This window comes from Propithecus coquereli, unplaced genomic scaffold (genome assembly GCF_000956105.1).
Source record: "Propithecus coquereli isolate 6110/MARCELLA unplaced genomic scaffold, Pcoq_1.0 Scaffold248, whole genome shotgun sequence".
NCBI classification, from domain to species: domain Eukaryota; kingdom Metazoa; phylum Chordata; class Mammalia; order Primates; family Indriidae; genus Propithecus; species Propithecus coquereli.
Window position 1 is genome coordinate 401,229 of NW_012148041.1, and position 13,002 is coordinate 414,230.

The 13,002-nt window shown below is 44.5% G+C and overlaps 1 protein-coding gene across 1 annotated transcript in view; it reads right to left on the minus strand.

Annotated features, from left to right (window-relative positions):
• The window catches only part of NUDT3 (nudix (nucleoside diphosphate linked moiety X)-type motif 3), a 129,940-nt gene extending 117,487 nt beyond the window's left edge, over positions 1-12,453 (minus strand). Inside the window, exon 1 of the mRNA XM_012646604.1 lies at positions 12,036-12,453. Coding sequence (XP_012502058.1) covers positions 12,036-12,134 — 99 coding nt within the window. The 5' untranslated portion in view covers positions 12,135-12,453. The remainder of the gene's footprint in view (positions 1-12,035) is intronic.
• Between the last annotated feature and the right edge of the window lie 549 nt (positions 12,454-13,002).

Sequence of the window (13,002 nt, forward strand, 5' to 3'; positions counted from 1 at the left end):
TCTGAGTAGTCTAAACAATGAGACGGTTTAGAAATCAGCAAACACCATCTGATCCAGACAACTGCTGAGCTGCTTTTTTAGGGGCTTGAAGGTCAGTTAGGCAAATGACTTCCATACCTTAGCCCTCTCCTGACACAGGTGTAACCCTGGGCCAGCATATACTCAGCCTCACAAGAACTGACCTACAAATACACACACCCCCTTTCCATTCCCAGCAGCTCCCTACTCTAGAAGGATCCCTGGCACTTAAGGTAACCAAACCTCAATAAAACTAGGTAAATGTTGAAACAGTATAGGCACTCAAGTAGCCTGAGTTCTAATCAATTTCTACGAAAAACTAGCAAACCTTTGTTCTATCAAGCAAAAACTGTCCTCCAATCTTTTATTTGCAATGCATCGCAGAACTAACTTTTATAAGCTAACTACCTGACTAGTGTGCAAAAGCCTGATATTTTCTCTCTCTCTAAGCAAACACAAGAAACTGGTAACAGTGGTAGAATCTAGGGTGAAAAACTGGGTGGCTAGGGAAGACTTACGGAAGGAGATTACCTTTCAGTCCACACCCTTTGTATCATTTGAATTTTGTACTGCGTGAGTATATTACCTGCTCAAACCAGCCTTTCTGATTAAACTGCCCTAAGAAGAATATGAAGAAACTTTAGGGTCATCACACAAGCATTCCCTTATTTTTCATGAAGTTTCTTCTTTCCTTTTTCCTTTTTCATCTTCCTTTTCTCTCCTGTGTCAAATTTTCTTTGGGTCCTTTCAAACTTACCTCTTAAAAAGATTATAGTACTTTCTTTTATCTCCATCTTACATTACTTAAACACTGTTTTCTCTAATAAACTCTTACCATCCCATTCACTCCTGCCCCTCACATTGAAAGGAAAGAAGGTAGTTTCACGGGATGTCACTGGTTTGTTTACTTGCTTACTTTAAAAGAGTAAAGGAGAACCATAAAACATGGAGGGGTAACAAGGCCCCACATGATCTGATATCTCCCATCTCCCCTACCATCTCCCCAGCTCTGGCCTCCAGTCACACTGGCCTGCTTCCGGTTTTTCCTCCATGCCAAAATCATTTCTACCTTGAGACCTCTGTAATTGTTCCTCCCCCTGCCCTGCCATTCAGGGACCACCCAATCAAAATTTGCCAAAACCCGCTCTCAGCCATACTGCACGCTTACTTTCTGCCTAGCACTCAGAGCTGCCTAAAATCATCATCACGTTCACTGATTTGTCTGCCCAGTACTGTCTCCCTGCACTCGTATGCTCCGTAAGAGCAAGGGCTTGCATTTTGCCTTGTGTACCACGGTGTTCCCGGAACAGCAACCAGCCTGCAAGTGGGCAGTCAATAAAACTTTGGGAAGGAATGAGTAAAATGAATGAATGAACAGTTTTCCCTATTCAAAGTGTTAAGAAGCAAAGGCTTCATTCAGGAAGGTGGGAACAGGAGGGGCGACTGCAGACACGGTGCTTTAGGGCAGAAATTCTCAAAGTGGATTCAAGGATATTTTCTCTGGTGTTGAGAGGATTTTACTCAGAAAGTCGACTTCAGGTATGTTTCCTTACCCAATTTTAAGTTTGAGGATTTTATTTCCAAACTCAACTCCTTACTCTTCTTTTATCCACACATTATCTTTTTGCCTGTGATGGTTCCTTTGTTCTGTTTCATAGGTTAACCACCACAAATCAATGCTTCAAGACTCAGCACGCACAAACTTTACATCATGTTTCTTAAACCTTGACCTAGATAAAAAAATAAAATGATGATGACAGGAAAATTCTATGATCATCCCTATCCACCTCCATCTCCAATATTACCTATTCTAATATTAACTTTCTTTTCTTAGAGACAGAGTGAAACCCGGGGTTTCACTGGCTGGAGTGCAGTGGTGTGATCACAGCTCACTACAACCTCCAACTCCTGTGCTCAACAGTCCTCCTTGCTCAGCCTTCTGAGCAGCTAGGACTACAGGCCTGTGCCACCACAACTGGTTAATTTTTTAATTTTTTGTAGAGACAGGTCTTGCTATGTTGCTCAGGCTGGTCTTAAACTCCTGGCCTCAAGCAATCCTCCCGCCTTGGTCTCCCAAAATGCTGAGATTACAGGCGTGAGCCACAGTACCCAGTCTTAACTAATTTTAGAATGCAGACTTGACACACATTGTTGGTTATGAACCACTATCAAGGAGTCATTAAAACAGTAACTACCGGCTGGGCGTGGTGGCTCATGCCTGTAATCCTAGTGATCTGAGGCGAAGCAGTAGGATCGCTTGAGGTCAGGAGTTCGAGATCAGCCTAAGCAAGAGCGAGAACCCCCTACTCCATAAACTAAAAAGATTGAGAAAACAGTAACTACCACTTGATTACAGTTTGTTTGTATACTTATGTACATATTAATAAAAGGTCTCAGGATATCAGCAAAATGAAAGCCCCTTGCTCGCAGGGACTGTACCACTAGGGTTGGGAATGAGGACATTATATCAATCACTCAATACAAATCCTATGAGATGGCAGACTCTCAAGTTCAATGTGTGAAAGAAATCCCAAGTATCCCACCATAGGACTATCCAATAAGATTCAGAAAAGATTTACAATTTAATGCACAGACACTTCCATCAGGCTGATACTCAAAATTATCAGATACCCTGTCACTAAGACACTGGAAATAAAGAAAGAGCTGTGAGACTTCTCTGAAACACATTTATCGATGCATTATTGGTAGACATTAGCATTCAGTGTGTTTTGGCTATCGGTTCCTCCACTAGACTGTAAGCTGCTTGAAAGCAGGGACTATAGGGGTTCATTCGTTCCTTTACACATTCAACAAATAATACCAAGCATCTCTACATTCTAAGCACCCAGTAGATACAGAAGTGAATAAAATATACAAAAATGGACAAAAATTCCCATCCTCACGAACTAGCTTATAGTCCAGTGGGAGGAAACAGGCAATAAACAAATGAATACCTAATACGCCTGGTGGTAATGTGTGCTGCCAAGAAAAAAGCATCATTAGAGATAAATAGTCACAACGGACTGGTGTTGTTTTATACAGGGTGATCATCACAGACACGTCTGCTAAGGTGATAAGCAAAGACCTGAAGTGAGGGAGTGACTCATGCAGGTAATATGGGAGAGAAACAGCAGAGAGCAGTGTGGCTGGTAGAGGAGGATGGGTAAGAGGGACAGTAGTAAGAGATGGTATCAGAGCTGTGGCAGGGGACCTGATCATCCAGGGCCTCAGAGGTCACAGTTAAGACTTCAAATTCACTCTGAGACAGAACACCACTGGAGCAGAGGAGTGACATATGACTTCTGTGTTAGAAGAATCACTCTAGCAGCTATGGCAGAGAAGACTACAGGAGTGAGGACAGAAGCAGGGAGACCAGTTAGGAAGATATGGCAATAGTCCAGGCAAGAGGCAATAGGCTAGAACAATACAGTGAAGGCTGAAGAGATACGGCTGGATTTGGGATTTCTGCCAATAAGATGTGGGTATGAGACAAGGAAAAGTCAAGGATGACACCAAGGTTTCTAACCTGAGCAAATGGCAGATTAGGGATTCTTTTACTGAAGGAGGGAAGACTGTAGAAGAAGTAGGTTTTTGTTGTTGTTTGTTTCTTGGTGAATAATAATGGAATAATGAATTCAGTTTGGAGGCTGGGTACAATGGCTCATACCTGGAATCACTTTAAGAGGCCAAGGCAAGAGGATTGCTTGGGGCCGGGAGTTCAAGACCAGCCTGGACAACATAGCAAGATCTGTCTCTACATAAAAGAGAAAAATTAGCCAGGCATGCACCTGTAGCCCTAGGTACTCGAGAGGCTGAAGCAGGAGGATTGCCTCAGCCCAGGAGTTTGAGGCTGCAGTGAGCTATGATGATACCTCTGCACTCTAGCCTAGGCAACAGAGTGAGACAAAGAAAGAAAGAAATCAGTTTGAGCATTTGAGGTTTAAGATGGCTATCAGATATCCAAATGGAAATATCAAGTAGATTTCTAAATATTCAAGTCTTGATTTCAGGAGAAAAGTCAGGGCTAAAAATAGACATTTGAAAGTAATCGGTATAAAGATGGTATTTAAAGACGGAACTGTCTACTGTATGGGGCAGGGAGGAGAAGAGGTTCAAATATTGTGCCCTCACTCACTACAAAGAAAAGAAGTCAGAAAAATGAGGAAGAATCTACAATACTAAGGAGGAGTAATCAGAAAGGGAGGGAAGAACTAGAGAGATACCCCACAAGCACAGTGAAGAAAGTGTTTTAAGAAGAAAGGAATTACCAAGTAACACAAAGACTGAGAACTTGCCAATTTAGTAACTGGATTTGGTTATCCTGAAGAGTGGCTTCAGCAAAATGGTAGGAAAAAGTACCTAATTGGAATGAATTTGGGAGAGAATGCAAAGAGGGGAAGTGGAGATAGCAATTACAGAAAAATATCACTGTGAAAAGGAAGAGGGAAGTAGAAAAGTAGCTGGAGGGAATAGGAGGTCAAGGATGTATTTTTCTTTTTTTAAATGGGAGATGTAGCCTGTTTGCCCTGGGAATGATAAAGCTGAGAAGGAAAGAAAATGGTGCAGGGGAGACTGGACAGCTGCTGGGTGGGGTTGCTGGGTAGGCAGGAGGCAACTGACACAGGAGGCAGGGTTGGCTTTATGAGGCACCACAGTTTTATTTATCTGTGTATTTCCAGGGTCTTGTACAGAGACCAGTCCATAGCAGGGCTCTCAAAAAAATATATGCTGAAGAATGAATTAAAAAACTATATTCCTGAACAAAGGCCTTTCTTTTTTGTACTAAGCTATGAAGAGACATACAGATTGCTTCACACACAGTAGACATACTATTCTTGTTGAGAAATGAGAATCACCCCAAGGCAAAGAAATAGGATTAGGAAAAGGGGAAGAGTGAAAAAGAATGGAGATTGCAGTATGAACTCAGGCCGGAATTCACAACTTGGGGAGGAAGCAGAAAAGAATGCAATGGGAGAAATGACTGACTAACTGGTATTAGGCAGGCAGAAGAGGAAGCAGGAAAAAAAACCCGTCAGGAAAGATTCTGAGCAATGAGGAACAGAAATGTCCAGTCAGATGATGGATCGATGTACCAACTGTATTCTTAGAGCAGTGCCATACTGGAGAGTGACCAAGATATGCTGTAGAAGGATTCCCCAACCACTCTGGGATCTGCTGGAAGCCCTTCGTCATGGTTATCACCTCTGGGATTGCCACCCGTGCTTTACTCCCCTCTCTAGAGCCTGCTGGAAGGTGTAGTCTGCAGTGAGGTCCTTCCGCCTGCTCCTCTGGGGCATTTTACAGACAAACACTCAGGCCACCATCTCTCCATCCAACCTGGTGAGCTCAAGGATCTGAGAAAATACAAAGCAGCTCCCCCCTGCAAAGACATGCAGGGATTCTAGTGGAAAAGTTCAACAAACAACCTAATACCTTAAATACAGTTTCATCTTATCTTTTTAAACACAGTTTTAATACAAAGGGAAATCTGACACAATCCTATTAGTAGACATTTTTCCCCCCTGGCTAAAACAGACCCTTTAGCAGCAGCTTTAACTCTCCTGGGCACTGCGATGTCATTTGGTGTATATCCTGTATCACTGGGCTTTCTAAAAGTAAAAACAAGCTCATCCCTAGTGTCTCTCACTCCTCCTCATCACAGAGGCTCTAAAAATGGAAGAACAGGGGAAGAGGAAAAACCTCAGTGGAAGTGCTTTAGGAGGGCCAAAACTAAATAACATGACAAAGATCAATGCCATATTACCCAATTTAAGATAATAAAATCCTACTCAAGAAGTTTCAGTCTTCTATACTATTTATGATAAAGTGTCAACTGGAGGATATGACAGATTTAAAAATATAAATGTACATGTATTTGCTAATCTTTGTTTGTAGGGCCAAGATCTTGTTTCGTTATACATACTGCTGAATTGCAAGCTGTCTTTATTTCATATACCACACCCACAATGAATGACGTATGTTTTCCAATCCTAGTTTCTATAAAGAACAAAAACCTGAAAATATTCATGAAGTAACCTATGTGCAGAGTCCCTTCTAGACTTTTAAGATTCTTTCCCCAATCTTTTCCAGTTTGCCTGTCCATATAATTAAGAGGCAATTTCTTTTAGTGACTTGCATTTATGAAGTCTTCCAAAGCATTTGAAATACTTCTCACAAAACTGTTGTTTTTGAACTCAAATTTCACTTATGAATATTTAATCAAGTTGCACAATTACAATAACAAGTATGATGAACATAGGTACAGAAATAAATACAACACTCTGGGAGGCTGAGGCGGGCGGATTGTTTGAGCTCAGGAGTTCGAGACCAGCCTGAGCAAGAGCAAGACTCCGTCTCTACTAAAAATAGAAAGAAATTAATCGGACAACTAAAAATATATAGAAAAAAAAATTAGCCGGGCATGGTGGTGCATGCCTGTAGTCCCAGCTACTCGGGAGGCTGAGGCAGAAGGACCGCTTGAGCCCAGGAGTCTGAGGTTGCTGTGAGCTAGGATGACGCCATGGCACTCTAGCCCAGGCAACACAGTGAGACTCTGTCTCAAAAAAAAAAAAGAAATAAATACAACTGACTCTTTGTAAGCACACAATTCACTGGCTAGGAGGCCACATGGTTGGGGTATACCAGACCCAGGGGCCTGCCAAGTAACAGCCACACATTCAGTGCACCAAGATGCTTAAAGTGGAGGTTGGTTATGAGACCATCCACTGTACATCAGGTTCAAAGTACTGTAATAAACAGGTTAGTTATCACAAATGCCCAAAATGTAAAGATTATAATTTATCAAATGTCAATAACAACTAGTAGAACAACTAACTGGGGAGTTTTCCTGTTAATTCTTGTTTACCAACAGGAAAAGAAGCCAGAGGTTTGGAGGAAAGGGAACTCATTTTTGTCATGTTAGATCTCTTTGTTTTTCCATTTCTCCCACTAGACTCCAAGTTCCCTACATGTCTGGTTCCTCTGTTACTGTATCACGGAACCCGGCACTCAATGAGTGATCAACAAACTTGCTACCTATGTTCACACATCTGAACCGGGATCAGAATTTCAGCCACTCTCACTGCTGGTCTATAAATAAAGTTTTCTGGAGCTGAAAAGACAGAATGCTAGAGGGTCTGACTCACAGTCTATTATCTTCTAATACAGTCAAGTGCCATGTAATGAGACTTCGGTCAACGACGGACCACATATAAACAGTGGTCCAAAAAGATTATGATGGAGCTGAAAAATTCCTGTCACATCGTAGCCACAGCAACTTCATCGTAGGCGTAGCAGTGCAACACATTATTCACATGTTTGTGGTGAGTACACAAACCTACTGCACTGCCAGTCATATAAAAGTATAGCAAATACAATTACACACAGTACATAATACTTGATAATGATAATAAATTACGTTACTGGCTTATGTATTGACTATAATGTACTTTTTATCATTATTTTAGAGAGTACTCCTTTACTTATTTAAGAAAAAAAAAAGTTAACCACATGTAAAAGCCTCAGGCGGGCCCTTCAGCAGGTATTCCAAAAGAAGGCATTGTTACCATAGAAAATGACAGCTCCATGTGTGTTATCCTCCTGAAGACCTTCCAGTGGAACAAGATATGGAGGTGGAAGACAGTGTGATATTGATGATCCCGACCCTGTGTAGGAGGCCTAGGCTAATGTATGTGTGTGTGGTTTTTTTTTTGAGCCTTACTCTTCGTTATTTAATTATTTTCTAAGCTTTACATCTTATCGTAAAGTAAATAAATTATGCTCTAATGTGTGTGTTTGTGTCAATTTTTAACAAAAAAGTTCAAAAAGTAAAAAAAAAATTAAATAGAAAAAAAGCTCACAAAGTCCAGGCGCAGTGGCTCACGCCTGTAATCCTAGCACTCTGGGAAGCCAAGGCAGAATGATTGCTTGAGCTCAGGAGTTCAAGACTAGCCTGAGAAAGAACGAGACCCTGTCTCTACTGAAAATAGAAAAATTAGCCAGGCACCTTGGTGCATGCCTATAGTCCCAGCTACTCAGGAGACTGAGGCAGGAGGATTGCTTGAGCCCAGGAGTTTGAGGTTGCAGTGAGCTATGATGATACCACTGCACTGTACCCAGGGCAACTGAGTGAGACTCTGTCTCGGAAAAAAAAAAAGTTTACAGAATAAGTATGTAAAGAAAGAATGGTAAATTATACATGCATATTTAACCTCAATTTAAAAAAAAGAAAATATTTTTGTACAGGTGCATAATGTGTGTTTTAAGCTAGGTGTTATTACAAGAGTCAAGAAGTTTAAAAAATTAAAAAATTCTATGAAGTAGAAAAGTTATTGTAAGCGAAGGTTAATTTGTTATTGAAGAAAGAAAAATTTTTATAAATTTAGTGTAACCTAAATGTCCAGTGTTTATAAAGCCTACAGGGGGGCACAGCAATGTCCCAGGCCTTCACACTCACTCACCACTCAGTCGCTGACTCGCCCAGAGCAACTCGCAGTCCTGCAAGCTCCATTCATGGTAAGTGTCCTATACAAGCGTGCCATTTTTTATCTTTTATACTTATTTTTACTGTACCTTTTCTATGTTTAGATATACAAATACTTACCACTGTGTTTCAGCTGCCTACAGTATTCAGTACAGTAGCATGCGGTATAGGTTTGTTGCCTAGGAGCAACAGGCTATAACATAAAACCTAGGTGTGTAGTAGGCCAGCAGTCCCCAACCTTTTTGGTACCAGGGACCCATTTCATGGAAGACAATTTTTCCAGGGACGGGGTGGGCGGGCATCAGGCAGTGATGCAGGGATGCAGAGGGATTGGGAGCGGCTGTAAATACAGATGAAGCTTTGCTGGCTCGCTCGCCCTCCGCTCACCTCCTAAGTTTAACGGACGACAATTTTTCCACAGGGATGGGTGGTGGGAGTGGGGTGGCCGAGCTCTGTGGCTCTGTCTAACAGGGCACCGACTGGTAGCAGTCTGCGGCCTGGGGGTTGGGGACTGCAGTAGTAGGCTACACCATCTAAGTTTGTGTAAGTACACTCTATGATGTACACAATAAAAAAATCACCTAACAACACATATCTCAGAACGTATCCCCGAGAACTTTGGACCCCAACACACGGGCTGCGGACGGCCATCCTCAGCAGCCCGCCAGAAACCTCTCCGGGCAGCACAAGGCGAGTGGCAGGCGAGAAAGAAGCTCCACCTGCACCCACAGCTGCTCCCCATAGCTTGCAACACTAACTGAGCACCCCCACCACGTCAGGTCAGAGAGGGCATCAGACCCTCACAGGAGCGTGAATCCCACTGCAAGCTACACACGCAAGGGGTCCAGTTTACGCATTCCCCACGAGAATCCAACGCCTGATGATCTGAGGTGGAGTCCAGGCAGTGACGCCCCCAACCCAACCCGGCCCGGGAAAAACTGTCTTCCACGAAATCGGTCCCTGTTGTCAAAAGCATTGGGGACCGCTGCCCCAGAACATATCCCTGAGGTCAAGCAATGCATGACTGTACCTTTACTTCTTTTTCTTCACATTGTATGTATGTTTCTGGTCACTGGTTAAATTTATAAACCAGGTCCTGTTTATACTTAGATTACTACTGTAATGATGCTAATAATATTCTGTAAACTATTCTATCTTGAGCAAAGCCATTAGTGCCCTTTAAAAAATAAAATTGAGTCAACTATCCTATTAGGTTTAAATTTTACATTCCCACAATGTGTGGCAGCTAATACTTTCAGTCTCTGGCATGTCTACTGAGAACATAAGAGTTCTCCTGGAACTAACAAATTACTTCCTTTCCAACACAATTATATAATCTGAGAGTAGAACAGCACCCTACAGATTACTTTGTGATCCAAAATCCCTTCCAATTAAGGGATCCCATCTAAAACCACTCAACTTTTTGGTCAAGGAGGGATACTAATCTTTAAGTCCCACATGATAAGAGTGGGGCACACACAGTAGGCTCTTTAATACCTACTTGTTTAATTGAACTGAACAAGTCTAAAATGGGCCCATTTCATTCATTTTCTTGTTCTTCCCAGGCTTTAGCTGTAACACTCACTGAATCTGTAATTAAAGATTTGCATGCTTCCTCTGCTCATTAACCAATGTGCAAAAAGGAATTCAATAAAGGAAATTCCATGATAAATCAAATGTTTTAATCCATTAAAAAATTTATTTTAACAGTTTAAAAATTTTAGCTCCTAAAAGGCAAATCCTATGCCAGGTCTGACGTGCAAGCCTAAACACACAAGCATGCAACAACATTAATGCTTGCTAATGTCAGTACTTAATAAAACTTTTAACAGAAAATGAAAAATCAAATCTTTGTTAGTTTGCTTATATCTATAAAGGACTTCCAATTTATCCAAAGTACTCACATGTTTTCAATTTCTAGCACGATTTTTTAATACAAATAGTCTTCCGTCATTCATATAACTAAATTATATACCTTTCTACTTATAATTGGGGTGCTCACAGGCTTAACCACAGTAATGCCGTAGGACATGTTATTATGCTAATTATTTTGCCTCCAGTTAACAGCCTGTGATCCCATCTGATTTCCCATAATATGCTATGATAACGAAGAAAACAAAGCCACTAGAGTAGTAACCACCAACGATCTTACTTTACTCAAGTATGTATTCCAAAACAGTACATAATTTACAACACGGGCCCTGCTTAGTATCCCTATTACAATGCATCTGTTTTGAGGACTTTTATAATATATGCTAGGACACAAAGTATACATTTCCAAATCTCCTTTCCTTGTTTTGCTGAAAAGGAGCACACGTCCCATCCCTCAACAGCACAATTAGTACTTCACTAATTTTCTTCGGGCAATAATTTAAATTCCCACTTCCTCCTAAGTATCTCTGGACAGCAACTCCTGGCAATCCATCTGTCTCTTTCATCACGGCTTCTTTTCATAACTAACGGGTCAAGTTCCTTTCCCCCATTTCAACATGATGCACTGTACTGCAGCCCTGCCACCACAGCCCACTGCTGAATGCCGGAATATAACATATTGAATTTCACTGTCCTTCATTGTTTCCAGTTTAACTGCCATTTTACCACCATGCACGGAAGAGAAATGCGTTCCCACAGGCATCTTACGAATTTCCAAAGCAGCTATTCTTTGTGGATTTACGAAACATGTGCCTTCTCTGAATTCTCTTCATCACCACAGAAACGGCTTTGGGAAGCTAAGATTTTTTTAAGTACCCTAAGCAAAAAGAAACTGATTCTAAAAGCATTTCTATTTTCCTAGCAAATTTAATAGTAAGGGTCGCCCCACAGGGCAGTGGAAAAACGTCAGGGCAAAGATTTTAAATACCGCTCTTGGTCTTCCCAATTACAATGAAAATGTTTCAGTCCACAAAGATTATTTTATCAAATGTCCTTTCTTCTCAGGCTACACCATGAGGGCTCCCGAGCCCATTGTAAAATAAACAGCGGGTTGTAGCTTGTGCACAACGCCCTAAATCTTACTAAGATACCCCCTCCCCAACTTTGGGCTCACAGACGCACATAATCCCCCGGCAGACCCCAAACCTGACAATGAAATGGACTATTTCTCTGCCACAAAGGCCGGCCTGCGCCTCGTGCAAGGCGGCCTCTGCACACATGTGCTGGGCTGACAAGCGCGGAGCTGCCCTTCCTGGCTCAAAGCTGGAGGCTTGGGCCGAAATCACTCTCTTCCCAATGCACTGCCTTCTCCCGGCAGCCACTCTCCCCGGCGACAGGCGGCCGGCCCTAAGCGCCCCGGCCGAAGCCTGGCAGCCCCGTGGCCGGGGCGTCACGTATGGCCACGCTCAGACCCGCTTCCCCCCGCGCCCCATCGTCCTTTTCCTTCCCCCTCTTTTTCGCCTCAGGAAATTCCGTCGGAACTTCATTCGACCCGAGCGGGGCGGCCTGGGCACACCCTCCTCCGGCAGCCGCGCCCCCAGCGCCTCGACCCGAAGCGGCAGGGCGACCCCCGCGACCCTCGGCCGGACCAGCCTCGCCTCACCTCCTCCTCGCTCTCGCTGCGGAAACACAGGCATGCGGCCCGCTTCTTGTAGCCGTCGCCGTCGTAGGTGCGGGTCTGGTTCGACTTGAGCTTCATCATCCTCCGAGCCCGGGTGGGGGTGCGGTGCGGGTCGCGGGAGTCGAGGGGTGGGGAGCCCGCTCCGGACGGCCACGCGCGCGCGCGCGCGTCCCTGACTCAGCCAAGGGAAGCAGGGAGGAAGAGCCGCCTCTCCGCTACACGGCTCCGCCGCTGCCCCACCGCGGTCGCCTCATTCCCCCCGACCGAGGTCCCGCGCCGCCGCCGTCACGACCGCCGTCGCCGCTGCCGCCACGGCCGCCGCCCCCTCTGCCGCCGCCACCCCCGACGACGACCGCGCCGCCATCTTGGGCGCGCTGCGTCAGCGGCGTAAGGCCGCGCCGGCCTGCGGAACGACCGCGCGCTCGTAGCGCAGGTCGCGTTCGGGAATCGCGCCCTCCCAGTCCGCGCGGCGTAAACGAGCGTCTGGACTGAGAGCTCCGCGCGACTCCGGGCGGCTGCTACGTCGGCAGCGTAGGCGTGGGGATGGTGGGGCGCGCAAAGAGGAAGCCAAGGGGAGTAGGGGTACGGGCGAGGACCTCCCGCCGGCCGGGGCTGAGACCCCGCCATCCAGCCGCAACAGTCAGCGGAGGAGGAAGCGAGGACTCGCCCAAGGTTATGCCGCGTATTCGCGGCCGGTGATGAGCCAAGGTCATGCCGCCAGCCCCTTGTCCCTGCCGGTCTGTCTGGGAGGGATTGAGGGGGAAGGTCTGGAGGAGATAATAAGATGCAGTTAAACGCGATGAAAAGTGCATCCTGAGACGTGTGGGATTTGAAATTGCACGGAAACTGGTCGTGGGGATGGGGGTGGTGCATCGTGCAGGTTGTGTTGACAGCCTGAAGCTCTGGAAGTCTGTGGGCATGTCGTCCATTAGAAAGAAGATATATTACC